The sequence below is a fragment of the Lepidothrix coronata genome, unplaced genomic scaffold (assembly GCF_001604755.1).
Source record: "Lepidothrix coronata isolate B3197 unplaced genomic scaffold, Lepidothrix_coronata-1.0 Scaffold32, whole genome shotgun sequence".
Classification (NCBI taxonomy): Eukaryota; Metazoa; Chordata; class Aves; order Passeriformes; family Pipridae; genus Lepidothrix; species Lepidothrix coronata.
In genome coordinates, this window is record NW_016690212.1 from 5,040,236 (window position 1) to 5,067,923 (window position 27,688).

At 37.2% G+C, this 27,688-nt stretch overlaps 1 protein-coding gene across 6 annotated transcripts in view; it reads left to right on the forward strand.

The window, feature by feature from the left end:
• The window catches only part of ATXN7L1 (ataxin 7 like 1), a 115,362-nt gene that overhangs the window by 71,855 nt on the left and 15,819 nt on the right, over positions 1–27,688 (forward strand). For 4 of the 6 annotated variants that reach the window (XM_017811509.1, XM_017811514.1, XM_017811510.1 and 1 more), the window contains 5 exons: positions 10,794–11,016; positions 18,697–18,980; positions 23,848–23,930; positions 24,787–25,043; positions 27,301–27,493. In XM_017811509.1, the coding sequence (XP_017666998.1) occupies positions 10,794–11,016; positions 18,697–18,980; positions 23,848–23,930; positions 24,787–25,043; positions 27,301–27,493 (1,040 nt within the window). Of the gene's footprint in view, positions 1–3,867; positions 4,113–4,296; positions 4,541–10,793; positions 11,017–18,696; positions 18,981–23,847; positions 23,931–24,786; positions 25,044–27,300; positions 27,494–27,688 lie in introns of those variants that run through there. The other 2 variants (XM_017811511.1, XM_017811512.1) reach the window with 2 other exon arrangements.

A 27,688-nucleotide genomic window follows, 5' to 3' on the forward strand; every position in this document is an offset into this window, starting at 1 on the left:
CAGTAGTTTTGCTGGAAATCACCTGTCTTTCCCTTGTGTCATTCCTGCCACATTAATCTGTAACAGAGGCAACATCAGTGGGTGAATAAAGCTGGAATGCTTTAAATTCAGACCTGCACTTTAATGGCTGTGTGGCCTTGGAAAACACCTCTCTTCACACAGCATCTGAAACAACTGACCACGCTTCAACAAATTTTGGAAGTCTCAATTTGTTATTGCTTATATAGTAGCTTGAAAAAATTGAGTAAAAGCCTATCTGAAAAAAATCTTTTATATATATAGGTATGACAGACATTTAAAATTGGAGACATAAAACACTCAGGGCAGTGATGGGAAAGCTGTTAACATCAGGAATGGATAGATTATTCAAAAGAATTGATTTCTAGTGCATGAAGTTTGTTGCAGTGACGAATGGTCAAGAGGTGCATGCAGAGACAGAATATGAAGTAGTTGTCACGTGGACTCTCAGAGATTGGTTTGCATCTGTTTCATTCATGTGCAGTTAGGTCTAAGTTTCTTTAGTTTGCACACTTAGAAGTCATAAATTATGCAAGTTAAAGTAGAAACCAACTTTTTAGTTCTAAAGTTGTATGTGATACACAACTAAAGAGACTCTTAAGGGAGAGGAACAGATTAAAAATGCCTTGCAAACCCACTTCTGTATTGGTATGTTTTTCAGTGTTGTCTGTTGAGTTTTGTTCTGTAGAAGGTTAGGAGTTTGGTTTCTTGTTTGTAAGAGCTATTGTATGTAGTGAGGAAAACATAAGTAAGTGACCTCTTAAGGAATTATTTTGCACATTCACTTTGGAGGCTGTGTATTAGGGATATCACTTGTGGATATTCATGCAACACTCTAAATAATAGATTTTCTTACCTCTGGCAAGCTAGTGTGCCTGAAAGATGAGGGAGCTGATTTATCTAAAGCATCTGGAATGAGGAAATATTCTGAATGACAGTTATACTGCTTTTGTAGCAGGTTTTGTAAAGCAAATTGAAACATATCTAAGCTCATTCATTTTTTTAAACAAAACAGTGTCCTTAGTTGGGCAGATCTGTTTGGTTACCTGGATTTTTAAAAGATGTCTGAATATTCCAAGGGAATTAATTTGGTGCCTGGGAATAGCCATGAGGAGTGGCAAACACAGAAAAGCAAGTGAAAAAAATCATATATAGATTTTAACTTTAGGATTTCCTAAAGATAACTTTAATTTAGGATTTCCTAAAAGATTATAGTTATTGTAATAATTATATAAATAATAACAACAATAATAGCAATAAACCTTATGTGATTATACCTGTTTTGTCTAAGACTTTTTAACTCTTTGCTAATTTGGTTCAAAAAATACAAAGTCTCAGCAGTCTTGTGAAAATCTGCAACTGTGAAGAGACACCTTAAAGTGCCCCAGAGAACAGTATTTCATGTGGCAGGAGCACTCTTGAAGCTTGTACTGGCAGTTGGCACACATGTACCTGCAAACCAAACAGAGCTTATCCTGTCCCTTTGGAGAGAGGGGCAAAGGACTGTGGATACGGGATGAAGCAGTGAGGGTGCGGGGAGGCAAAGAAGCTCAGGGTAACAGAGAGGAAGCAATTTAGGGTTCAAACCTATGTATTTTTAGAAAAAAATTTCCACTATTTCTGTGCTTAGAAAACAGCTTGCTAAGAATTACACTGATTAACCAGATGCTGGTTTTGGATCCCAAGTAGCAGAAAAGGCCAGAAGGTTTAAACAATGGATTATATGCAAGTCCTGCAAAGCTATTATTCTGGGCAAATTTCAGTGAAGTTACTGTTTCTATGTAAGTTTTTTCTAAGGAATGATAAAATGAGCTACTGACATGTCATCTTGATATTGAATAAAATCTGATGTTCTGTTTTGCACAAAACCAGATCAAGAACATAAGTCTCCTAAAAGAGATACCCTGTTTTTTCAGAATCATAGTGCAGCATTGCTTTTTGCCAAACCACCTCAGTAGTCACATCTCACTCTTCAATGGCTTATCTTTTCTTATCTGTAAAAAGAAATGCCATTATATCTGTTTGGATTAATTAAAGCATTAAAGAAGTGTCACTTTTCTGGTTTAGGATAGATGAGGGGAAACATCCAATTACTTCTTAAAACAATAATGTACATAAATTGCTTTTTTTGTTATTGTTTTGTAAATATGATGAAGATGGAAATAGAGATACGGTGAAATGTTTTACCTGATAAGTAAATAAATAAAAATATGTATCATCAGATGATCTTGAATGTGAAAGATCTGCCTGAGGAAACAGGTCTGTTACACGGCATGAAGCATGAGAGGATGGCAATACTAAATTTTCCTCTATTTGCAACAATCTGGAGTGAAATTATTTAAGTCAGGTGTTTGAAGGAATGAGCAGGTGAGTTGTTCGTAAATTTGTACATTTAGTAAACTGTTCCCCTTGTTATATTTCAGTCTTAAATGTAAAGATACTTTTTTCTTTCATCCAGTAAATAGCCAAATAAAAGATTTCTCTTCACATATAAAATCACCCACAAAATTCTGATATGTCAGCAATGCTTACCTTTGAAAGTACCCTGACTTGATTGCTAGAAATATATTAGCATTTCACCTGGTGTATCTGTCCTAAGTTTAGGGCTAATAATACATTTCTGTCCTCTGAGCACAAAAAATGGTGGGAATGTCGTTACTACATGTCATCAGGTAATCAGATACTGGTGCACAAGGGTGGTGAGGGCTGTCCTTGTGGTGTAAGCACTGGACATGAGGTGTGAGATGGTATTTAGCTCAAACTGTCAGATGTCAGGATGTCTCACTAGTTTCATGTTGGACTACCAGAGCATCTTATCCAGCAGAACGGGAAATTTCTGCACATAAACTTTCCTTGCTTTTCATTGGTAGACTGTCACTCGAAAAATGTGTAGCCAGGGTTTGCATACTCTGTTATTTCTTTTTTGCCTGGGGATTTTTGGCCTTGCTGAGCTGAGAAATATGTATGACTTAGAGTTGAAAATTGTCATTTTTTCTGCAGTAGCAATGCGTCAGGTGGCAAATGCTGATTACACGTGTGGAATTGTGTCATTACAGAAGTGATGAATTCCTACTTAAATCTTCAGCTCTTTTTTTGATCAAGTTAATACCCTAAATCATTAATACCCCTTTTATAGCTGCAGAAACAGGCCTTGACAGTACAGTTAAATCTAGGACTCCCAGTGCACGTGAAGATGAAGACTGACATTGTCACCAGGGCAGAGTATTCACACTTCCATTGTTTTCCTGTCGCTCTGATGCTTCAATGATACCTTGGAGCTTCATATTCAGATCTCAAAATCCTTGTAAAAGAAGAGACAAGTACTCAGAAGCTTCATTTTACATTTAGGATAATTAATTGCACTATTTGAAGCATTTTTTTGTGTGCTGAAGTTCCATTTGACCCTTCTTTTTTTTTTTCTTTTCATGCTTTTTACTGAAGAGGAATGGAAGTGTTCCGGGAAATGCTGAGTGTGTGGCTTTTTATGGAATTTGGCCATTTTTAAGATATTTGACCACTTAAGTGTAATTTAGTGATACTCTAGAGATTACCTCAACAAATGCCAAGTTATCCCATAAACAGAATTTTTTCCAGGAAAACAGCAGGTTCATCTAACTGTGTTATACACAAACACCCTCCTTCTTTCCTGAATCAAGGAAGTAAAAATGCAGTGTCTTCCTCTAAATATACACTTGTGTTTTTGCTGCTTTTAATTTTGCACTTTGGTTCATTTCTGCAGTTACTTGGGTTGTATCAACAATCATTAAAAAAAAAAAAAAAAGAAAAAAAAAAACCTGCAGCCGTTTTCAGCTCATGTTGTTCTTGGCACAGGTTCAGTTCTGGTGTCCAACTGGTAGGACCGAAACTTGGTGCTTAACAAGTGCCTGTAGTCAAAACAGTTGGTGTGTGCGAGCGCTGATCTGGTATTTGCTGCGGCAGGTCATCTGCCTGATTTTTTCCCGTGTGCAGAATACCTAATCACGTTGCTGTGTTTCTCTGACGGCATCTGTGGCAATGTGAATCGTTTCACGTTCCAAAAGTACATGTTTACAGTCGTCGTAGAATCAGATTAAGTTGGCAGCCTGCTCCTCTCTGTAAGTGGCTCAGTTTACATTTCTTCTTCTAGCAGGATGTTTTGCATAATTTTGCTGATCCTACTCACTTGTAGACTTTGTGAAATGGAGAATCGTTTTTGTGGGTTTCTGTCAGAAAGCAAAGCTTGTGTTTGTTGTAAATAAACACCAGCAGAACGGTCGTTATTTTAGCACTTGATAATTTCCCAATTATGTCATTTGACCTGGAATGAAGCTTGCGATTGTTGAGCAGCGTTTTATGCAGCGGATCAGTCTGGGGGTTGGAGCTGGCAGTTTATTTCCTTTGTCAGTTTACAAGAAGTATCAAAATGAAACCGACTGTGCTGTTTCCTTTCCAGTGCACAGCGCAAGAAGGGTGGAACAGTTTGCGGATATTATTTCCAAACTTTTTCAGCTGGACTTGGAATAGTATTTTGTCAAAAAAGCTGGTAAAGTTATCTTTCGATCTTGCAACATTATGCTGTAGTTTGCTAACATCAAATCCAATTTTATTTTTGTTTAACCTCACGTACTGGGTTTTGCTAGTTTTTTTCAGACTGTGGCTGCAAAATGAAAGTGCTTACAAGGTGTTTATGAATTCTTGTTATGAACCAGCTGCCAGTTACTGCAGGATGACACATTTCTGCAAGAGTCTAGTTGTTCAGTTTTCTGGTTGCTGGCTGTTGCTTTTCGGGCATGTGTGGGTTTTTTTCTGTTTTAGTTTTATTAGGATTAGTGCCAAGTACATTTGCAAACTCTGAACTGGGATCAGTACAAGGTGGTAGGTTTCATTTACTGTTTACTGAAATTGTAAGTATACATTGCTCAACTTTGCACAGTGAAGGGCTGTGCAACAAAACACTTCAGGATATACTGTAAATAGATTTTGCATAGGTCATGTATGAGTTACCATAAGTAATATCTTTATCAACAAGACTGTGATATGTTACTGCTACAGAATTACATTGCGAATGAGATACTAAATTTCATTACCGTCTGCTTAAATATTATAAATGGGGACTAACAAACAGTATTCGTATTGTGTTAAGGGCAGTCGGATCAGTTACTTTATGCTATTTTAAGTAAAAGGGTTGTGAACTCAAGCATTATGATGAATACAAGCTTAAAAGGAGTTTTATTATTCTGTTAATGTTTACTAATAACTTTACAAATAACTTTCTCTTACCTTTCTGAGTTCTAGCAATTATATTTTGCTTGTTTTTACCAAATGTAATACCAAGTTATAATCCATAACACTGGGTCTCTGAGTTATTTATGGGCCAACCTAAAATTGATTTTTGCTTTAGGCCTCTTGCACGCAGGAAGTCAGATTGTGCTAAACAAGAGTAATGTTTCAAAATGACTGGTGCTGACAAAGTTCTAGTGTCTGTCTTCTGACATCGTTAAGAGGGAATTTTTTGCTTTGTTTCAACTACCCGAAAAAAGAAAAAACCACTGAAAAACCAAAGGCATATCTTTCTCTATGCTCAAATTGTATCATGACTTTTTTCTTTGTGATCTTCTGTGTTGTATTGATGGAGAAGAACTTAACTCCGAGCAAAAACTTCACTTGATTTGATTGATTTTGAGTAGCGCATGTTGGGTAAGAATGGGTGTAGGTGGGATGTACTAAGGAATGTTTTTTGTTTGTAGTCCAAATTAGAGATAACTGCATTTTCAGGATCACATAAAGATCTGTTTGGGTAGAAAAGTGCTATGTTTGGCATATATTTGTGGCAACATATTTGCTGTAGCGTTGTTGTCTGTAAGGTTTGCCATGAGCTGAATGCTTGATCTTGTGTGAAAGAGTCAAGCCAAAAATTCGAAGAGAATTTCTACTCAGAATGTGGTTTTGCCTCATTTTCCCACACACTGTTTGTGTCTCTGGAACTCATGTTGCCCCTCTATTGCTTTGCTTTTTTTGCTTATGATTAGAAGGAGATGTAGTGTTTCCTGCAAAACAGCTGCCAGTATTCCCTGGTGACCTGTCAGAGAGGATCCAGTGGAATTACAGATTTAAAGGCAGGCCTAGAGGACTTTGGCAGCTGCAGCAGAGGTTTGGGGAAAGGTGGGGGGTTGCATTGTGCAGGATGCGGGAAGGAGGATTGGAAATGGAGTACAAGGGCATAGGAGAGAAGCTCTGGAGATTCAAGGACTGTTAGGTCTCTAACAACATAAGGACTTCACATCTACAAACAATTCAGATTTGGCTGAGAAAGTTGGACTATATCCATGTTTCCATAGGACATGGAGAATCTCCTGGAATAGTTTAAGATCGTTTGCAATGCTACTGATGCAGAGTTTGCAATGCGCATTAGAACGCTATATAGCGCCCAGCTTTTAGACTCTTGCCTCTAAATAGACAAAATAACAGATATTGATCTGAAATTGATTCTTTAGAAAGTGCAGGTAATTCAGTGAGAGTGTTAAACTTTCTTCCAAGATTAATGTCATTAATATGTTAACTGTTTGACAGCAGAAGTCACATGTTGCTTGTCACTTGCTGCAGTGGCTTCACGGAGACAGCTGAGAGGTTGCAGAAGGATTAATGTGGTAAAGAGGATTGTAACTTTGATTGTGCTCCTGTGCTCTTGGATTTGACAGCAACTGGTATTTAGAAACAAAACAGAATATGTGTTGTTATTTATGTGGAATGTAAACATCCATTTGGAAGTACTTAAATGAATCAGAAAAGTTCTCTTTCAAACTTGAATACACATTTGTAGATAGCATTGTAGGCTTCTGCAGAAAATGAAAAGTGGGTAGAGAATGTACTTTAGTGTCTCAGGAGTGTTGATAACTAGTTGCCTTGCAGGATTTTTTATTTTTAGGAGCCAAAACTTTCATTCTACTTTACGTTCACTTATGTCCACTGACTGTGCCACTGCTGTGTGTGAACAGGGACAGCCATGTCCACAGCTGTCTAAGTTCATGGGCCCTGCTAGATCTAATCTGTCTACGTATGAACTGCAAACGAGCATAGAAATTGTAACACAGGTAGCTGATTGTCTCATGAATATGTTAGTATGTGAATATTTAATTTTATAACAACTATTTGGTGTGTAAATGTCTTTTATTCATATACTAATTTATTAAATAGTCTGTATAAGAGCAGATTTCTATATTGCATGTAATTCCTTGTATATATGTAAAATAGGAACAGACAATTTAGTACAAAATTTTAAAGAACAGATGTGACCAGGGAAGTCAGTTTCCTAGAGGAGCCACCACCCCCCTCTTTTAAGCAGTTGATTTTGACAGCTGATGGCTTTCTTGTTTTGTCATGTTACCATTACTTCTCTGAAACATATCACCGATGTCTAAGGCTGATTCACTACCACATACAAAGCAAGGAGGGAGGAAGTGAGAGGCAACCCGATAGTCCTTGAGAAGGAATATATCGATATTTAGTTACAATTTATGCCCCCATCATCGAAATTTGTCTGAGAATTGACACCTTTGGCAAGTCCAGCCTCCTGTGGCCAATGCTTGCCCAGGTCAAACAGGGATTTTTTGGCCCTTTTGTAGGGAGTTACTCTTGCAGCTTTTTGCTGTGGCATACCTGCAAGGTATTGCTGCCATCTTCTCCTGCTGACACTAAAGTGATAGTCTTTAGTGAGTAACTGTGCAGATTTTATCTGTCCGAGCAGTGTCTGAGAACACTGATGGTTGTGAGACACTGGCTAATTACGTTCTTTCTCTTGTATGATTTTACAAGGGTCACAGTTTCCATTTCACTTTTAGGAAATTTTAAGAGAAGCTGGGTAATGCCGGGGAATCTCAAATAGAGTCTGTCTAAACAATGGAAGACTTTCTGTAGCATGTTCTGGAGGAAGAGGGGAGTTTGACCAGGTAAAAGGAAATGCCAAGTGTAGCTCTTGGTTCTGATCACAAGAATGACCACCAATCTGACAGACTCAGCTAAAATAAGTAATTATGTGATCTTTTCCTTCCCTATCTTTTAAGTAAGCATCCATTTAAAATAGTGGGATGCCTCTATTATATTGTCATATCACAACAGTACCTCTTCCACCATTTTCTATGTCAGAATAAAAAAATCCATGGTTATTGTTCTGGTTTGCTCTTGGGAATCAATACATTGAGAAAGTTGTCTGGGGAAAAGCACCAAACATTTAGCTTGACTAAAAATCCAGTACAAAGAGATTGTTAGAAAATAACTTGCTACATCATGTGATACTTAGATGACTTTAAAACATAAAGTTGGGGAATCAGTATCTTGAATGTTCGTCTTTCCAGGAAATTAATTTTAATAACAGAGTAATATATTTCATTTCCAAACATATCCATAAGGGTGAAATCGAGGACACAGTTTACTAGAAAGCAGTCAAGCTTGAGAAAGCCAGTAGCTGTGGTAAAAATTTAAGTAATTAATCTTGCATTTATATAATTTGTGTATGGAAATAATGTTTTTTCCAAAGTTTTGCTTTTTATACTGCTCAGTTTTGTTGGTTATGTAACAGTTCCTTTTCATCAGTCCTGAAGTAATTAATGGCAAAGTTGCAAGTTTTGATTAGGCTAATTAAATTGATTAAACAGTTACTGAGAAGGTTGGTAAATCTTGAAATAATAACTATTATTAAAAAAATTAATGCTTCATGAATGGAACTCTGCATTTTGGACTCAGGTGCGTAGCTTACACGGTTGTTGCCACAAATGTGAGGTGAAAGGAATATAAATTCACTGCATCCTGCAAAGCAGTTTTAAAGGCACACTGAGGTGTGTGGTGAAAACTGGAAAATGACAGTCAGCATTTCCGGGAGTGAGGAGTGATACTTTTGTATTTAAAAAAAAATTGAGACTGTTTTGTTCTTCAGTTGCAGGAGAATCTGGAGGGAACTTCATCATTGGTAATTAAGGCTGTGAATGTGAAGATGTGGAAGTGCTTGATCTTAATAGAAAATGCCTTTATTTAGGCATTGGAGATCTAAGAGAAACAGTTTAGAATATTTTTTTAAGCATTTCTCTTTATTCTTGAGGTATTTGCCTATTGCAAATTAATCATGGATGAATCCTTCTGCTACTGGCAAGTTTTTACTTGTGAGGATGCCAGGCAAATGGTCGTGTTTTGATTCTCTGTGGGAAAATTTTTCTTAGTTATCCTTGAAATATCAAACTAGCAAGCACAGGGTTGATGATGCAAATACAAAACCTTCCCTTGCAGCAGCAGGTCATTGTTGCTTCCCTTACCTGCTCTTGGCTGACTGGGCAATGCTGTTCAAGCTCAAAGAATAGCACCCACTTGGATTCTACAAGTTAATTGCTGAAGGCTTTAGACAAGGAAAAATTGCCGCATGTTGAAGAGGAAACTGCAGCTTGTCTGAAGTTCTTGGTCTATGATTACATTCCACTTGGTACATTTGATTACTGTGTCAGTAGGGGAGTACCTGGCTGATCCCTGCCATGGAGGCTCTTGGTGTTAGGGCACCTGCATGCTGAAGTCAGCTGCTGCTGAGCACTGCCCTGCTGACTAGAAAATTCCTCTTCCCACAGCCTGTCCCTGCCGCCCGCTGCTGCCTCCGGCTGGGGAGCACTGGAACCTGCTCACTGCAGGGTCAGGGGCTGGGGAAGCAGGGTTCCCACAAGTAGGGGGACAGGACTGTTCAGGATTTATAGCACCTCTCAGCAAAAATCAGCTCCTGTCTTTTGTAGTATTTTGTAATTGTGCTTAACTTCACAGCACAAGCCCACTGTTTGCAGCATATTGATCCAGCCAGCTGACCAAGCACTAGCCAGGAGGAATACATGATCTGTAAAGAATGATTTGTAAAGAATGGCCAAATACCTCCATAAAACAATCTTTTTACCTAACAATGTCAGGGATAGGACATTTAGATTTAAAAAATACTAATAGCAACCAAACACAAACAATTTCACTGAAGCCTGTTTGTCCTGAGGCTTGTTCTGTGGGATCAGCCAGACCTTGCTTTTTGCAGTGCTCGAGAGGTCTCTGGTGTGAGGGCAACGAGTGCTGACCTCTGGATGCCATGTTTGTAATTGAGCTATATACTTCCTGGTTTTTTGCACTTACCATTTTCTCTGTATGGAAAAAAAATAAGTTTTTGTCTTGAATGGTGCTTGGAGATAACCTCCAAGGTACAAACCAAGGCCCTTCCAAACCTTTGGAAGGGCCGGGAACAGTAGACCTTTTGCTGCTTTTCAATCTTCCTGGTATTTTTCTTATAGTTTCCCATTAAATTTGAAACAAGGTAGTCATAAAGCAAAGTGCCCAATAACCAGGTCACATGAATTCTTCATAAACCATTATAGGAGCAATCTCATGTCTGTCACAGATCATTTTACCAAGTCATCTGAACTGCTGTTACACATTCTTCTCTTTCTTCTTGACATGAAAGAGTTGGGAGACCAAGTGCACCTCATGCAGATGATAGTGGTTGCTTATTGCTTAAGAAATTATTTGAGATTTCTTGGTGAAATTTTCTGGTAGATTATTATCCTTTGTTTTACTATTTTTTTTACCTTTTTTTTCAGAGCACTTCACAGAGTTGATTTTGTTTAATTATCATTTGGCTTGATTGCATTTGGGATAGTAATGAATTGGTGTTCTTTGGAGTGATGAAATCATTTTAACTAGCATAGAGAGGAACAATTTCCTCTTTCGCAACTTCCATTTTTTCTTTTAGCCTATGAAATGTTGTAAAATTCATTCCTTTTCCATTACAGAACGAAGACACGGTTCAATGTGTAAACCTTCCCCTTCTCCAGCTTCTCCAGCCTGTAATTCCAGGACATCCCTAGTACAGATGAAACCGAAATCCTGTATCAGCGGCCATAACCCTGTCAGCAGCAACTCAAAGCCATTCAAAACGCCCAAAGACAATCTACTTACCTCCAGTAGCAAACAGCACACAGTCTTTCCTTCAAAAGTGTCCCGGGATAAACCATGGTAAGTACCAAAATAATGGTTACCAAAGATGTTGGTGTTCAGTGTATCTCTATGTATATATCACAATCATCAAAAAAATCCGTATTCTCATCTTACCTGAGTTTACAGTTTAAGCCTCTACATTTCTAAAGAAGGAAACTGGGATATTTTTAAATGAAGAAAAAAACTATATATAGGAAGGGGAAAAAGGACTGGATTACTTTTCTAATGTTCCATCAAATGTCTGCTTTTCTAAGATGGATATAGCAAGTGAGATATTGACCCAGTTTGCTATCTTTAAGGTCCATCTTCCATTACAGTATCAGCCCTTAAAACTGATGCTTTTAAACAGTAGGATAATTTTTGCAGAGTTCTTAATATTGGCTTAACTGATGTTCATGAAAACTTACTGCTTATAGTCATTTATCTTCAACAGCAGCTGCTGTTGGAGTTTATTCTGTATTTTGATAATGTTTGATGCCTTATAAGATGGCAGAAGAAAGTTCTGGCTGCAAAAATCACTATTTTGGGGGCATCTTACATCATGTACTGTGATATATATACACATACAGGCTTTGAGACTGCCATGCCCATCCTCCCGTGACTGTGATGGTAGCAGCAGAGTTGCAAAAATGTAAATGAGAGCAGAACTGGGTCACTATTTTATCCCATAAAAAACTGTTTTGTCTTTAGTTATCTACAGGAAAGATGCTTTGTGATTAGGTCACTACATTGGTGACCTGAGATCTGGGTTCAGTTCCTGGTTCTGTCATGCCTTAGTTTCTTCAGCTTCAGTTCTCTGTCTGTACATGTGAGATAGTGAGACTTCCTTTTTCTTAAGGTTTATCTACTTATTTTGTAAAGATCCTTCCCTTTTATATGTAATATCTAGCATAAGAAGGCTATGATTTTAAGCAGTGTTTCTGGACACAACTGCCTAAAAGCAGTAAATCGTTTAATGCAAACCATTCACTCATGAGACAAAGCATAAACTCAAATTTTAGTAAAGGAATAGCTTATGCTTTCTGAAACATGCACGAGTTGGTATGATTTCAGCTTCTGCCTGGCTGTAGAATTTACCTTGCACTGGAGCAAACTTGATCAAAATCTGTTCTTTGTATAAATCTGAATCCACCACCTCTTTACGCATGATGAGCGTTATGGGCAATTATGGTATATAATTCTGAAAATAGAAAACCTGAATATTTAGATCACACACACACGTTAACTAGAATAGCCTCTATCTCGTCTATGTGTAAGTTCCTCATTAACTACTTAGAACCAAACATTATTGACTAAATAGTGACTTTTTCCTCTGAATGTTGGAGGGGAATTTTATACAAGAGAGGATTTTGTTTTTAAAGTCTAATTAAAAGAAAATCAGAACGGACTTCAGAGTATTAACACTATTGACTATAAACCTGTTCCTCATCCTGCTGTTACAGACAGCAACTTACATATCCACATTTCAGCAGACTAACTGAATCTATAAACAATATCTTCCGTTCTGGCAACAGATGGCATTCTGGCAGTCAGTAAAAGTTGGAAGGGAACAAAATAACTGAACATTTCCACCAATCCCTTTTCCCTTTATTGGGAACATCCCAAATATTTACTGATGATTAACAGTGTAGATTTAGCCATTTATAACTGTTGTACTGCTCTGTTAATCGTTTGGCAATGAATATGACAGTAGTTGTACCTGAGAATTACCCAGTTTTTGCAGCTCTGCTGGGACATCATACTGCAGTTTTGTTTACCAGTGAGGAAAAATGAGGCTTATAGTAGTTAAAGATATTGTAATTACCACGTAACAAATCACAGATACTCTGAAGTGAAGATCAATGAAATTGTCAAATTTAGTATTAAGTGCCTTAGATTATATGACTTGTTAAAGAATAAAATCTGTCTGATAATCGTCACAGGTTATAGAGAGCTGACAGCTGTTACAGAAGAAAGTGTTTGTTCCTATTCCATTAGAGGATTATAATATTTATTTAGAATTCTAGAAAATATTCAGCAGGTCTGATTCCTATCAGGAGAAAAAAGTAATTCATAAAATAATTCATAAAATTTATTATTTTTTAAGATTCTATCTTGTACAAACCGTAGAATTTCTTATCTTATCTTTTAGAAGGAAATACTCAATTGACACAAAAAAAATTTGTCTAAAAAATGCAAGTAGGATTCATCATGTATCCAAGTGCATTGTGGTTTATGATCCTTCGAAGCTTCCAGTTGTTCCATGCTTTTGTCTGTTACATTGTAGTCTCATACCAAACATTTACTTGACGTAAGTTCTTCCAGACAGGTGTCAAATTAGCTTAATTCAGGAATTGTATGACCTTAATGATTGCTTTCCAGACCTGGAATAACCTTTGTTGGGCTTGCCTGATTCTTTTGTATAGCATCTCCTTTAAATTTTAGCTGTTACAATTAGTATTTTGGGAATGGCCTCTGCAAGAGCATGGCCCACTAGATCTGTCTTTTGCCATGCCTACCCTCATATAGACCCAACTCTTCCATTGTTTAATTCATTATAGTTTTGGTTGAAGCATCATCTTGACTGAGTAGCTCTTTCTCTTCTTCACATTCTGTTTTGTTCTAAGGTGTGCTGCACAGGTCCAAGTTGCTCCATGACTAATGCTTTAAAAAGCATGATCAGAATGATCAGATGAAAGAGATCTGGAACCATTTCATTTTTTAGCCGGTGTTTTAATACTTCCCTTCCTCTAGTTGGAATATAAAGTGTTATTGTGAATACATCATCCAGAAATATCTGTCAGCTCTGATTTTTTTCGCCTGTATGTCTCTAACATGGTTGCTAATAATACAGCAGTGCTTAGAGACTGGAGCAGAGCTGGAGCACCACTGCACTGTGCACGAGATAAATGCAAGCCATCATTTTCTGCAGCTTGCAGTCGAGGTGGTAACGGGTACAGCAGAAGGGTAGAAAATAGAGAGAAAAAGAAAAAGAGTAAGATGATTGGTAGCAATAACAATAACAATGAACAAGTGATCATAATTAATAAGCATAGCCCAGATGCTTACCCTTTATACAAGGCATTCCTGCAGCCAGGAGCTCTCTCCCTCAGTGCTGAGCTGCCCAAAGGATGCTGCTTTGCTTGCTGTGCCCCAGCACAGCTTCTGGGTGCTACCATGGAGGATTTAGGTGCTGTGGTGCTACCGAATGTTCATTTCTACCCATCCATGATCTAAGGCAGTATAAAATTGGGGTAAAATGTTCAAGTAAGCTACCCCTGAGATACCAGCTGAAGCAGGTCTCCTTGGCCTTCTTCCAAAAGCTCAGCCATTGCCTGCCAGAAGTTCTGAAAATGAAGAAAATGAGATGGAAATTATGTGGGTTTTATCAACACAGAGAAAGCTGACACTCTTTCTGTAAAGAGAAGTAGGATCACAAAGGTATACCTGTGGATAACCATTTAAAATTTATAATATCACTTTTCAAAATATTTTCTAATCATCTCTTAGTTTTTATCTTTTTGCGTTAGGAAATACCGTTTTTTGTACTGAGGCTGAGAAAGTGAAAATAGTCATGCTTTAAGGATATTGCAGCATGGAAACAATACTCAGCAGAATTAACTTGGACCATATAGTCCAACATTAAATCACAAATGCTTTACACATTGTAGAGGCAATCCCAGCAATGTAAAATAGAGCAATGTTTTATGTTATTAAATGCTAATTTCTTTTCTCGCAAATTTGAAAAGAGTTGAATGAGTGGCTGAGATTTTAGAATTAATATAGTTACAAATGACCAAAACATAAACCCAGCAAAATTACTTAACAGCAAGCAGTAGTAATTTTTAAAAACCTAAAGAAAGGAAAACAGAGGTAATAAGGAGCTCTAGGTATGAGAAGTGTTGTGACATACTGCAATTCTTTTTCTTGCTTGCTGGAAGGGACCTATAACTATCATCTAGTCCAACTGCATGACAAAACATGAGAAAACAGAAGGAAATGTTATCTTATCTGAAAAAGAGAATGAACTTCTAAAGCCTGTCATGTTCAAGCACTTCATGTAGCTCTCAGACATCTTTGTAGCCTTTTGCTGATTCTCTTCTAATTCATCAACATTGGTATTGTACCACTGGTCAGCAACACTGGAGGCCATAATCCAATATCAGTGTAACCAGGGACATGTGAAAACTGTTTTTGCTGCATAATCTTATTTTCCATATCCCCTTTTTGATATAAGCACAACAATACAATAAAAGCTCATATTGCCTAATCAGTGTGACCGCTAAATATTTTTGTCACTACTTTTCAGTATATTGTTTCCCTGTATTTCATTGCAGACCGAGCAGCTTATTTCATGCGTAACTTTACATTCACTTGTGTTAAAATATCTTTTTGAGTTCGTGAACTTTACCAAACACTCCATTCTGCTTTTTATAACTGTCTTTGTCTCTTCATTATTTAGTTTCCCTCCATACTGATTCCATCAGCAAATGTTATCACCAGTAATCTTATATTTATTTCTCAAATCCACCAAAGTTTTCAGTCATTTTAGGCTTGGTAGTGATGGCTAAAAAGTCCCCCTAGCAAGCACCCTTAATGAATCATAAATCTCTGAAAAACTAGTTTTGAATTTCATATTGTTTACCATCTGCTTTTAGAGTGTTCGTATATGTGTTTTATAATGCCTTTCAAGAATTGGAGCATTATCACAGTTATTTTTGTCAGCTTAACAGGTAACTTCATCAAAAAGTGAAACCAGATTTTTGGTCAAGATCTGATTTTCAGCAAAATTCTGTGAACTAATTGTTTAACAGTTTATTATCTTTTCCATTATTTCTTCCAAGACATTTTGGTTTGGGTTTTCAGCATGGATGTAAGAGCAGCAGTCAGCTAGCTTCTCTAACTTGCCAAGTATTCCAAGATTCAATTAGAAATTAATATGCTGAGACCCGATATCTCTACATCTCTTTTGGAACTCATGGCCACATTATGCAGATTTCCTTATGTAAAAAGAAAAAAACCAATCATTATTTTTCAGCTGGCATTTACACTTACTGAGGGAATCAAAAAGCATTTTTATCTGATTAGAGAGAGTTATCATATTTCCTTCTTTAAGAAGAAAAAAAATGAATGTTTCTGACATGTTTGCATTTCTAGTAACTATTTTATTGCCCTTTAGGTAGATACTGCTAGTCTTATTAGAGTTTCTTTTGTCAAGAAAAAGTAAATTTGTCTTTACTGAATACAGATGTTTTTTCCTTGATTTTTATGTTTGGTGCATGTTGGTTTTCTAATTGTCCCTTTCGACGGTTGTCTTTAAAAAAAATCTAAATTCAAAACTTTTTTTTAAAATATAGTAAATAAAATTAAAAAACCTGATTTTTATTTTTCTAACAAACCTTTAAAATAAATGCCCAATTTTTATTCAAAAAACTCGGTTTGGAGGAAGAACCATCAAGTATAAATATAAGCATTTGTGATCTATTTACTTTTTTAGACCTTAATATTTGGCTATAGTCACTGATCCTGTGCAGCTTCCAATTTGGCGCTTGGTTATCAGTTCATCTTTATGTGTTATGCTAAGATTAAACTAGAGTTCCTCACTGTTGAATGCAGTACCTTTTCTTTATATATTAAAAAAAAAAAAAAGAAATTATCATCTATAGCTTCTGAAATCTCAAATAATTTACTATAGAGTGCCAGGACTGTTGTAGAATTCATGTGTTCTCAAATACTGGAGTATTTTTCTTTTTCCTTTTACACTGCAATGAAATGCATAATCTGTAATAAAATGAAGCAGAAATGTTCTCTCACCTGGGCATTTTTCATTATCACAGTGATCCATCCATATGTGCCTTGGGATCTGAGATTCTGAACACTGCAAAACAGAGAAACCCTTTTCATTTTTATTAACCATATTTTACTACTAGTCCAGATAATACATTTGACCTTTTCACTGTGTATCAGTATTTTGAATTAAGTTAGATCTTACAAACTGAGCATGAAGATTTGTTCATATGTTTTTATAGTTTATATATAGTAAAACTACTTGATGTAGAGTAAGATTCTCCTATTTTCGGAAAATGTAATTGCCATCTATTTAAAGGGAAAAAAAATAATTCCTACACTGAAATGTTGTAATTTTTGCCTGCCTTATAAATAATAAATTCAGAGCAGTTTAAAAAACTAGAGGATCAAATCCTCCCTTTCATAGCTACATGTTTGCATTCATTGAAATACTTAATGCAGTTCTGATTTTGTGAGTAAGGTCCATTTTTTTGCTCGGTTACCGGCCAACGACCTACATCTCCCTGCAGTCAGATCTGTATTCTGACTAACTGACTGCTCCCTTTATGGTACCACAGGATATGGAAGTTTCATATAATCTAATTCCAGTTCCAGGATATATCTTGGTGCCTAAATCTTCTTAGTAGTTGTGTATACTTATTGTTTATATCAAAGTTCGTACATTTTCCTATGTTAAAAGACACGTAGAAGAAAGATTGGAGCGTGTGCGAGAGTCCGCTCCAGCCACACACGCCGCGTTTTCTGTTTGTCGTCTTCAGCAGTTACAGAGAAAGAGAGGTTGTAGGAGCCCAGGAAGATCAAGACTTGAGTTATTTTCAATCCTGCTTCGATGTTTCCAATGGAGAATGCCATCTCAGTCATCTCTTTCTGATTGTAGAAACTCCACACCTATTAACCATTCCATCTGTAGGAAGGTGCAGTGAAGGTGCCATTTTTCAGACACAAAAGACTGAAATTACGTGTCAGTTGTGAATGGGGATAAGCCCCTAACCATACAGCTGTGTAATATTTTTTATTTGTGTTTGTTTCAGTAAGGAGGGGTATATAATTTATATATTAGTTGGTGGTCACAAAACATCCAATTCTCGAGTTGCTGAGTAGGTAAAAAGCAGCTATCATTGTTGGATATTTCCTCATGCAAATAGAACCCAGAAATGTTAGAATACTGTTGGAACTGGAAATCACTTGTCTCAGTCGTTTTTGCTGCCAAATTGAGAAGGTAACATTTGTTACTGTCAAATATTCTGTGGTGGTAGTTAAGTAGGAGTAAGTTAGTTATTGCAAACTTTATTCTGAAAAGGGCCAACTAAGCTAATAATTATATAGGGAATTTTTATTTTTAAGTTTCTAAGATTTTATTAGAAGTACATTGTAGTAATGCTGAAGTCATCAAGGATTGTAATACTTTTAAAGAGACCGCTGTTAAGATTTCTATGCTTAAAATCTCTTTTCTCCTTGTTTCCAGAACTTGTATGTCATTCAGACACATCTGAGCAAATGAATTATTTTTATGTTTGTTTAGAAATATTAATATTATTAGCAAACTGCTTTGTTTATCGTGGTGAGTTTAGTACAGTATACACATATCTGGTATGCACTTGTGTTAAAGGCATGAGGCTGTATTTGTAAGGGGTATATTTTGGTTAGTACCACATACTGATTTTGCTTATGAATAGTAGGGAATTGGATTTTTACAAAAATGCAAAGGTTTGTTTTCCTAATTCTCTACATGGCCAGGCTTTACAGATGCCTGGTTTTGTAAGTGTTTGATTGAACAAAAATAGTCAATAATGGTACCAAGTATTTCATTTTAGTCTGTGTCACTTGCATCAAACAAGGGGAAGGGGATTAAGTAACTGTAAATCTTCAGTACAGGCAATACCACTTGAAGATTTTTCTTTGGTTTTGCAGCGTTCCTGTTCCAGTAGTCAGTCTAGAGAAAATTCCTAACCTAGTGAAGGCAGATGGTGCCAATGTTAAAATGAATTCTGCAACCACTACCACCATCACCTCCTCCTCAGCCTCTTCATCCACCATACCTGCTCCAACTCTGGTTAAATCTGGTTTGACATCCAAGTCAGTGCCACCATCACCAGAAAAGATTCTGAATGGCAAAGGAATTGTAGCTCCATCAATAGACAAGAAACACCAAAACGGCACTAAAAGTAGTAACAAGCCTTACAAAAGACTTTCAGGTGAGTGATGTTGTAGTTCATCTGTTGAGGTAGTCTGTCTTTCTTTGTTAATATTTCTATAGCTCGTAATACAGCTAATAAAATGCTGCTTTGATTTTTTTTTACTGTAAGATGCCAGTTTGCATATATTAAAAAAAAAGCTTTCACAGTCTTAGCGTGTGTAAAGTATTTACAAAGTACACATTCTGTTTAGCTTGAAATTACTGGTCAACAGGCCAAATATAAATCTTTAAGGAAGTAAATTCATTAAAACAGAAAAGCAGAAGACTTCCTCAAACCATTATGGGATTTGGGTTTGTTTAGAACAAAAGAAAATGTGCCTTGGTTGGGTGACTTCAGTCATTATCAAGTTGAATTGGTTAAAGACTTTGAATTATCCTCCAAGTCATGTTTTTTTTTAAAGAATCTTTTTTCTTGGTTTTAGATACGAGAAAATTCTAACAAGATACGGAAATGCTGGGGAAGTCTTAAAAGTCATAATTCCCCTCCACCCTTACCCCTCTACAGTTCACACATGAGTGGAGATGTTTCTAGCATGGGCCTCTCGATCTTTCTCATGAAGGCAGGACAGTGGAGTTGAGGAAGCACCATTAAATAGGAAATGCCCTGGATGGTCTTAGGCAGAGTAGCTTTGAGGATGTGTGGTCCCCATCCAAACCTGCCACCAAAGCACAGAACTGCCATGTTGTGGGTGGGCAGACGCTCCTCCATGGGGAGGAGGAATTATTTCCTGTGGAGTTCCCTGGACATGACCCATGCCCAGCTGTAGGGCAGCAAGTAGAGAATTTGCCGCATAAAGCTGAAAACAGATTTTGCTACAAATAAAAGGAAACGGTGTTTTGAGGGATTTTATTTTATGTTTTTTTTAAAGCAAAAGTAACTGACTCAAGTTTACAGCTCCAGAAGCTGTGCAGGGTCTATTCATCAGCTGGCAGTACTTTGTGACTCGGGCAGGAACTTCTTGTGTGTACTGAAAGGCTAATTTTGCTAATGGCAGCATGATCCGCACTGGATCGTCACTTTGGCACAAAGTTAGTTCACATGATTTCTAAATGTGCACTAGTTATGAACCAAGTATAAGTTGTACAAGATAGATGGTTTCATTTCCAGTTAATGAGTGTGCCCTATTTTTTGCCTGAATATCAGGTTTATTTTTTTTTATTTTCTCAAATTTGGCAGTTAGCCTATGGTGCTGCTACCCTGGCTGGATTCCAGTCCAGTATGAGGTGTTTGCTAGGGCTGTGTGGGGCATGGAACAATGCCATTGCCTGAAAGGGTTCAGTACACTGATTGCTTTCTTAACTAGTTAAAGGTGGTGTATAAGAAGATAGACCGTTGTTCATTTATAGTGTTGCACAAAATTAAAAAATATTACAAGAAAGCAGCTTAAGATGTGTCTTTAACCCTTACATTTCACTTTCTAAGATCCAAGTTTATTATTCTAATAAAAACTGTCTCCATTTTACAATTAATTTGAATTACTGCTTCCTTTTAACCTATTATTTCCTTTAATGGTTTAGATACTTAATTTAGCTAATCAATTCTGAATTCCTCCTTGGGCAGTTAAAACTGAGAGTGGTTTCCCTCATGTCACCACATAGCACTGCAGGGCTGTAGGTGATACTTGTACTTTTTCGTACAAGTGCTCGCTGAAATTTGTTCATAAAGGAGAATCAGTTCTGTAGAGCCTTCCTTCAGCTTGCTGGTTTTTTTCTGTGGAGGTGACTCCTGAGCTGTTCTGTGTTTGAGGTCTCACTCACAATATCTTCCAGGGTAGGGAATGTCTCCTTGGTGGAAATTTCTGCACAGGACTGATTGAGCACCCCGATAGGCATGTGTTTACTTTTATATGGTTAACAAATCCACAGAACTGAGATTTTTTTACAGCTCCTTTGTCATTATCAAATTTACAATCTGTTCAGTCTTACTTCCGCTGCCTCGAGTATTGATGCAGCAATGCAATAATTTAGCGATGATGCAAATAGTGGAAGTCCTGAGAGCACTGGAGATGAATTGCCTGTAGATTGTGTGTCACTATGATGGATTCCTCTCCATTATTATACAGGATTATACAAAGGCTGAGAAAAAGATCTTGGAAGGTCAATGAGATGATTATTTTAGATATTGCATAATTTCATTCATTTCATGTTAAAAGAATGAAACGGTGGTTAGGGCATTTAGGTTTCCCTCAGTCCGCTGCTCTGGAGCTGTACAGATGTTAATTTTTGAAGCTCCTTAATAAGTTTGGCCAGTTTACATCTGTTTCCTTCCCTTTTTAGCAACCTCTACTCTCTCTCACACCATTTCCCCAACTGTGATTGAAGTTTGTTTTCTATTTTGCTGAGAGCTGGTGGTTGTTTGGGTGATGAATGAACCTGCCCTCTTTTCAGGAGCACTGTCCTTGGTGAGAGAGAGGAAACAGCTTGCGGAACCACAAAAGACAGTCTGTAGCTGCCCAGCATAAGTGGATTAGTGTTTCCCAGTAGCAAACTGCAAAAAAAAAAAAGTAGCTGCCCAGCATAAGTGGATTAGTGTTTCCCAGTAGCAAACTGCAAAAAAAAAAAATTTTTTTTCTAAATCTTCCTTAGTTCTTGCTCTCTTTGGGTGAAGTCAAAGAATGATGATGCCCAGCTTACACCAAACAGGAGTTCGTGACAGTTTAGTTTTGGCCCGTCCTCTTCTTTCAGTGAAGGTTATAACAAATGCTCTTTACATTATCCATTCAACACGAAGAAGTGGAATCCATTCCAAAGAGACAGTTTTCTGAAGCTGTGCCTGTGCACAGGAATCTAGGGGTTGTTACACTACACATTTCCAAATACAGAAGTAGTCAGAAGCTGCATTTTGTTATTGATAAGAAGATGGTAAGCTTCTTTTAGTGTGTTGCCCAAACCAGGCATGTCTGTAGCTGGCAGTTAGATGTTCGTGATTTCTCTGGAACAGCCACACATGCTTCAGTTAGGAGAAGTGGTTCCCTGTTCAGTATTTTCTGTTTCTTGGAGAAAGCTTGTTATTTTGTTGTTCAGTCAAAGGTGGAGGCTTCCACTCTTTCTGACTGTAATTCCTTATCTTGATTTTATCTGTTTATGTTTTCCTGATAACTGGCTTTACTGTAATCAGTCCTGCAAGTCTTACTTGGTTGGGACATTAATGCTCTCCAGTAGCAATCTGGAGAGCTTTTGTTTTTTGAAATGTGTTTTCCTGTTGATCGAAAACAGTCCTTGCTTGGTGACTTTCAGAACACTTTCCATAGCCTTATGATTGCCCTCAGGATTTTTTGTTTGAAGGCATATTTATTAGTCCATATCATCATTTTAGTTTGTTTTTTTTTTAATTTGCATTGAAGGTTTTTAGATGGGTGATTCGGGAATCTGCAATAGGAACATCTTACACTCAAACCCCAGGAGTAATTAACTCCTTTAGTTCGTGAACATGTGTTTTCATTCATTAAGTAAAAAAGAAATGTTTATTATATTGAGTCATACACAGCTACTTTTCTGTTTCTGTTGTGCTGTAAATGCCACAGAATCTACAACTACTTGTGACATATTTCAATCCTTTTGTAGATTTCACCAAAAAACTGTGACAGCTGTTTTTTCTAAACTCACTTTTTGGTATGTCTCTGCTGATAGGTAAATAAAATAGCCATTTAATGTTTGCACAAGCATTTTTAAGTCCATGTAGCAGAATACATAAAACTGCTAGTATTTGTGTATCTGGAGGACAGTTGCTGTCTAACATAGGTTACTTGGCCTCACTTTTCTTCTTCCAGCTGTTCTACTTGCTGTGATGCTGTCATAACATTGTAACACAGCTGTGAATCACTGTCTTTCTCTTAGTTCTCGTTTGTTTGTTTATAAAGAATTTTTAGATCCTCTGATTAAATGTTGTATTTGAGCACAGGATGTTTATTATATGTGAATGTAACACCACTGTATGGTTAAAATAGGATTTGGCAATAGTTTATATTCCTCTATCAAACAAAAGCAAACCAGTCTGCAAATTAAACCACACTTTGTCAAGGTGTGTGAAGGTAGTGGTAGGGGTTTTTGGTGGCATAAACTAAAAAGTGTATGTCCTTAGTTTTGTTACAGCTCTTAGTGGAAACCCTAAAACTATATTAATGTAACCTAAAGGAGGTGATGCTATCTGTGGCATATAAACACTAAAATATTAATGAAAATGAAATATGCAAATACAGCATATTAAATATTAATGCATTTTTAATGTTAATCATGAGTAGAACTCATGTAAATGCCTTGTTTTCACAATCTCTGCAAACTTTAAACTCCATGTCTCCTTCCACTTAGGGTAATATAAACATGTTATTTTTATACAGATTTAGGGGACAGATTTAGATAATTTTTTTTTTTAAATGCCACCAGTAATCTTGCATTTACTTTGGAGACACCGTGGGTTGTTTTCTAGAATTTCTAAGTATGTGAAAAAAATATTGTTCAAAGCACTTGTGATATTGTATGTGTTGTGTATGTATTGTTAGCTCAGCTCAGGAGGAGGATTTACTGCATTTCATGGCCTCAGAAACAGTGTTAGAGAGGGAATTGAAGTTGCAAGGCTTGGTCCTATGTTTGGGCCATTCCGTTGAGTACAGCACTGTAAACAGACTTATTGCCATGAAATCTGTGGCTGAAATCCTGCTCTATATAGTTTAAAACATGCAAGGACAAAAAACTGCGCAACTGTATGAGTGAGGCACACAGCACTATTTATAAGGGATGCTGGGTAGGGATCAGTGGTTCAGGTTGGGCATGAGGTAAGTTCTATCAGGCAAAAATTATAAGCTACTCTGGTTAAAACTTCTGTAATAATCTGGTTTTTTCTCCTTTTTCATTCCCTCATCAAACAGAAAGAGAATTTGACCCAAATAAACACTGTGGAGTACTGGATCCTGAAACAAAGAAACCTTGCACAAGATCGCTCACCTGCAAGGTATTTTTCTTAGAAGATAAAATATCAGATGCTTTGTTATAGTTTAAATCCTACCACAGTAGTTTGAGAGGTCATACCTGCTCCTGTCTTACAGACAATGGGTATGGTATTCAGACGCTGTCTTCAGGTAATTCTTTTGAGTAATTCTGTTTCTTTGAATCAGAGCATCTGCATTATTCCACTGATATTTCTAAAAATATCTTTTTCTTGTCATTTTATTATGCAGAAAGCATTAACGTTTCGTGTAGAAGCCCAGGTGTTATTTTAAATGCTCCTTTTTTGGTTCATGTGTGCAACAGTGTTGAAGTATAGTCAGTTTTTAGTTTAAAAAAATTAACATATTTTTGTATAATGACTTACTTGGAGGTTGCCCTTGTGATAGTAGTTACTCTCATGTCAAAAAGTAGCAGCAATGTAGGACAGTTATAACGAACATTTGTATGTGTATGTGCTGCCTGTCAGTAGAGATGATCAGTTAAATTCACTTTAAAATGTATTCACATTTTTCAATCCAATGAAATCAGTTTTTCATTGGAAGCTAAAAGCTACAATGATGTTACTTTTTAATATCTTAAAATTACTGGAATTGTATTTTCTGTCTGGAAAAGGTAAGTCAATAGTCTCTATTATATGAAAATTGTTGCAAAAAGTAATTTTAGCCTTGATGTTGGCATTTCTTAAGAATGACTTCATAAATTATCAAAGATAATGTGGTATAGCAGCTTTATTTTCATAACTGTGGCTAAAGTTGTTTGAAGTAGATTTTATCTTTTAGAGTTGTGGTGTATCAGAAGTGTAGAGGACTCATAAACAATGTCATGCACACACAAATGCTTTTTAACCACCCTATTTTTAGACTCATTCACTTAATCATCGACGAGCAGTTCCAGGCCGTAAAAAACAGTTTGACATCCTTCTAGCTGAACACAAAGCTCGATCCAGGGAAAAAGAAGTCGCAAAAGACAAAGAGCATCCACCATCTGCAAGGGAAAGCTATCAGAGCCAGCCCACACCAGCACAAGACTCTCTGTCAGGATCCTCAGTGAACTCTGGGCAAGAATCTAAAGTAACATCTCCTGCAAAATCTAGACCGCCAAATTCTGTACTTCCAAGGTAAGCAGTTCTCCAGTGTAGAATGGTGCATTCTGAAGGTGCTGTAAGAAAATTCTTAGTCTTTCATACATCTCATTTTATAAGCATTCAATACTCCTTAAGGCTATTGCACAATAAAACATACTAATATAAGAATTTCTGCTAGCTCTTATTAACCTAAGTCTGTCCATGGTAACCTGTGGTCTGACTGGGAATGAGGTAAAGAGTTGTGTTCACCTTCAGCTCAGAATCTCAGACTTTTTTTTTTTTTTTTTTTTGCTAAAATGGCCAGTAATAATTAGGAAAGTTTATATTCAAATCATTCTGGGACATTTAGGAATAAAAGTCTGTTTACATGAATCTTTCAGGTATTAAAGAAGTACAGGTGAAATTCTGCACATTAATGTAGAATTTTTCTCTACAAATACTTCACCGATTACATCAATGGAATTCTTGTAAAAAAAGGTGTAATTTAGTGTTGATTTGAAACTATTGATGTGAAACTGTCCATAGCATGTCTTCCCTTGTTTTGAAGTCTTTTCTTAGAAAAGACAAAAACAGTCTTCAGAAAGACAATGCAAACTTCTGAAGGCATCTCTTTACGAAAAACAGTATGAGGTATTTGGTCTGCTGAATTCTGATTATCCTCTGGAAAACTTTCTCATATGTTTTATTTATTTGTGGGGTTTTTTTTGGTGCTAGTTTTGGCTGGAGTGCATAGAGCTAAACTAGTTGGTTTTGTTCATATTTATATTGATTCATCATTCATTTCTTTGCAAAAGCCTTGGTCAAGCTCATTCTGGGGCTTTTGTACTATGACAGTCTCTATTTCAAAGAGATACTTCTTGTATTTGCTCTCTCAAGTCTTACAGAGACAGCTGTTTCAATTCACCAAACCCTAATGAAATTTTATTCCTACAGTGGCAGGGGTGGGCCTTAGAGGGTTTGAGTGAAAGGACAATGAAAGAATAGATAAATTGGTGTGAATCTGCCTAAAATTCTTGTTAAAGGAGTGACCTTACAGAGTCCTTAACTAGAGAGGAGAACAGACAGGCAGACATGGGTTTTAGTAGGTGTTACAGTCAAAGCAGCAAAACTGGAATGCAATTCCATGAGAGTCAGCTGAAGAAATTACAGAGATAGTGGTGCACAAGGAGGAGGATTTTAGCAGTCCTATGTTGTGTTTGTACAGCCTACACTTCTGTTTCTGCTGAGGTGCCTCTGTTGGGTCATCCTGTCTGGTTTTGCAAGCAGCCGTGCCAGAGGAAAGCCTTGCTGCCTGTCTGGGAGCCAGCCAGCCCGTGGCTCCGCTGCTGGAAGGGGTTCTGCCAGTGCTCCCTGCTCTGCTGAGGCACAGCTCGCTGGGTTCACTGCGGGTGGCTTGGCTTGACCCTGCCAGGTTCTCCTGAAGGCTGCAGAGCACTGGAACAATCCATCCCTTGCAGCAGCAGCTGCAGCAGTTATTCCCACCTGATGCTATCCATGAGCAATCCCTGCACGGGTCAGGAGAGAGCACCTGTCCACAGGCTTAGTGACTGCTATGCCCAGAGACAGTGAATTCGTGAAACTGAAGATGATCATCTGCAGATTTTGCCCAATGTGGACATCTCCTCCAGCCTCAGAGACCTCCATACATACGTGGTTGTATAGACCAAGTGTTGGTCTGTAATTGAGACCCTTTTCCACCCCCACTTCTAATATAATTTGTTTCCAAACTACTTTTGAAAGGTGAGGCACCATCACATCCTGTGGTGCAAAGGCATTCCTACTTTATCTTTGTCTAAAATCCAATGAAACAAAGAAAACATGCTATGAGAGCTTCTCCCAGTTACTTCACCCACTAATCTAGCTGTAGAGGATGTTAGCTAAACACTTTTATTAAATTTAGTACACTGATTTCAGTAGGATTTTGGTATGAAATATAACTTCATAACTGAACGCTTGGGATTAATCAGGTAGCAGAGTAATGGTGCATTGTAAGACAGTTTTACTCATCTGATTTTTATTTACGTTTTAAATACACTTTGCTTCTCTCAAGATCTAAAACCGAACTTCATGGCAAATTTAAAATTCCAGGCAATACAAAGGTGCTTCTGCTAATGTTAGTGATAACCTCATGATGTATTTCTGACAAGACCAGATATCAGCTATTCAGTATCTTTTACTGTCCTTCTTTACATGATCATTTCTGGTATCATTTACTTTGATGCCTGATGCCAGCAGGTAGGTTTGCAGAGACTTTGAACACTGATAATTTAAATGCGTATTCTCCTTCTAGACCTTCATCTGCAAATAGCATAAACAGCAACAGTTCTTCAAACCACAGTGGGTACGTACCTGAACTGCCACTGCCTTCCATGGGAGGAGATATAACGAGCAGATTGTCCAGTGATGAAGGAGAAGCGGATGGAGCTGAAGAATCTGAGAAATTAGACTGTCATTTTTCTGGACACCATCCCAGACCTCTTGGGGTATGTGTCTGTCTCTGGCATGCCTTGCCATTATTCTTATGTAATTAGAGAGCAGAGAAAAAATAATTTAGTAAAAAGGTAAGGAATAAGGACCTTACATTCTGAAAACTGTTCTAAAGAGAACAAATACATTTAACAGAAAATTGTATGGATGGGATAAGGTAGGAGGAGAAGACTGGTCAGTGCACATGACAA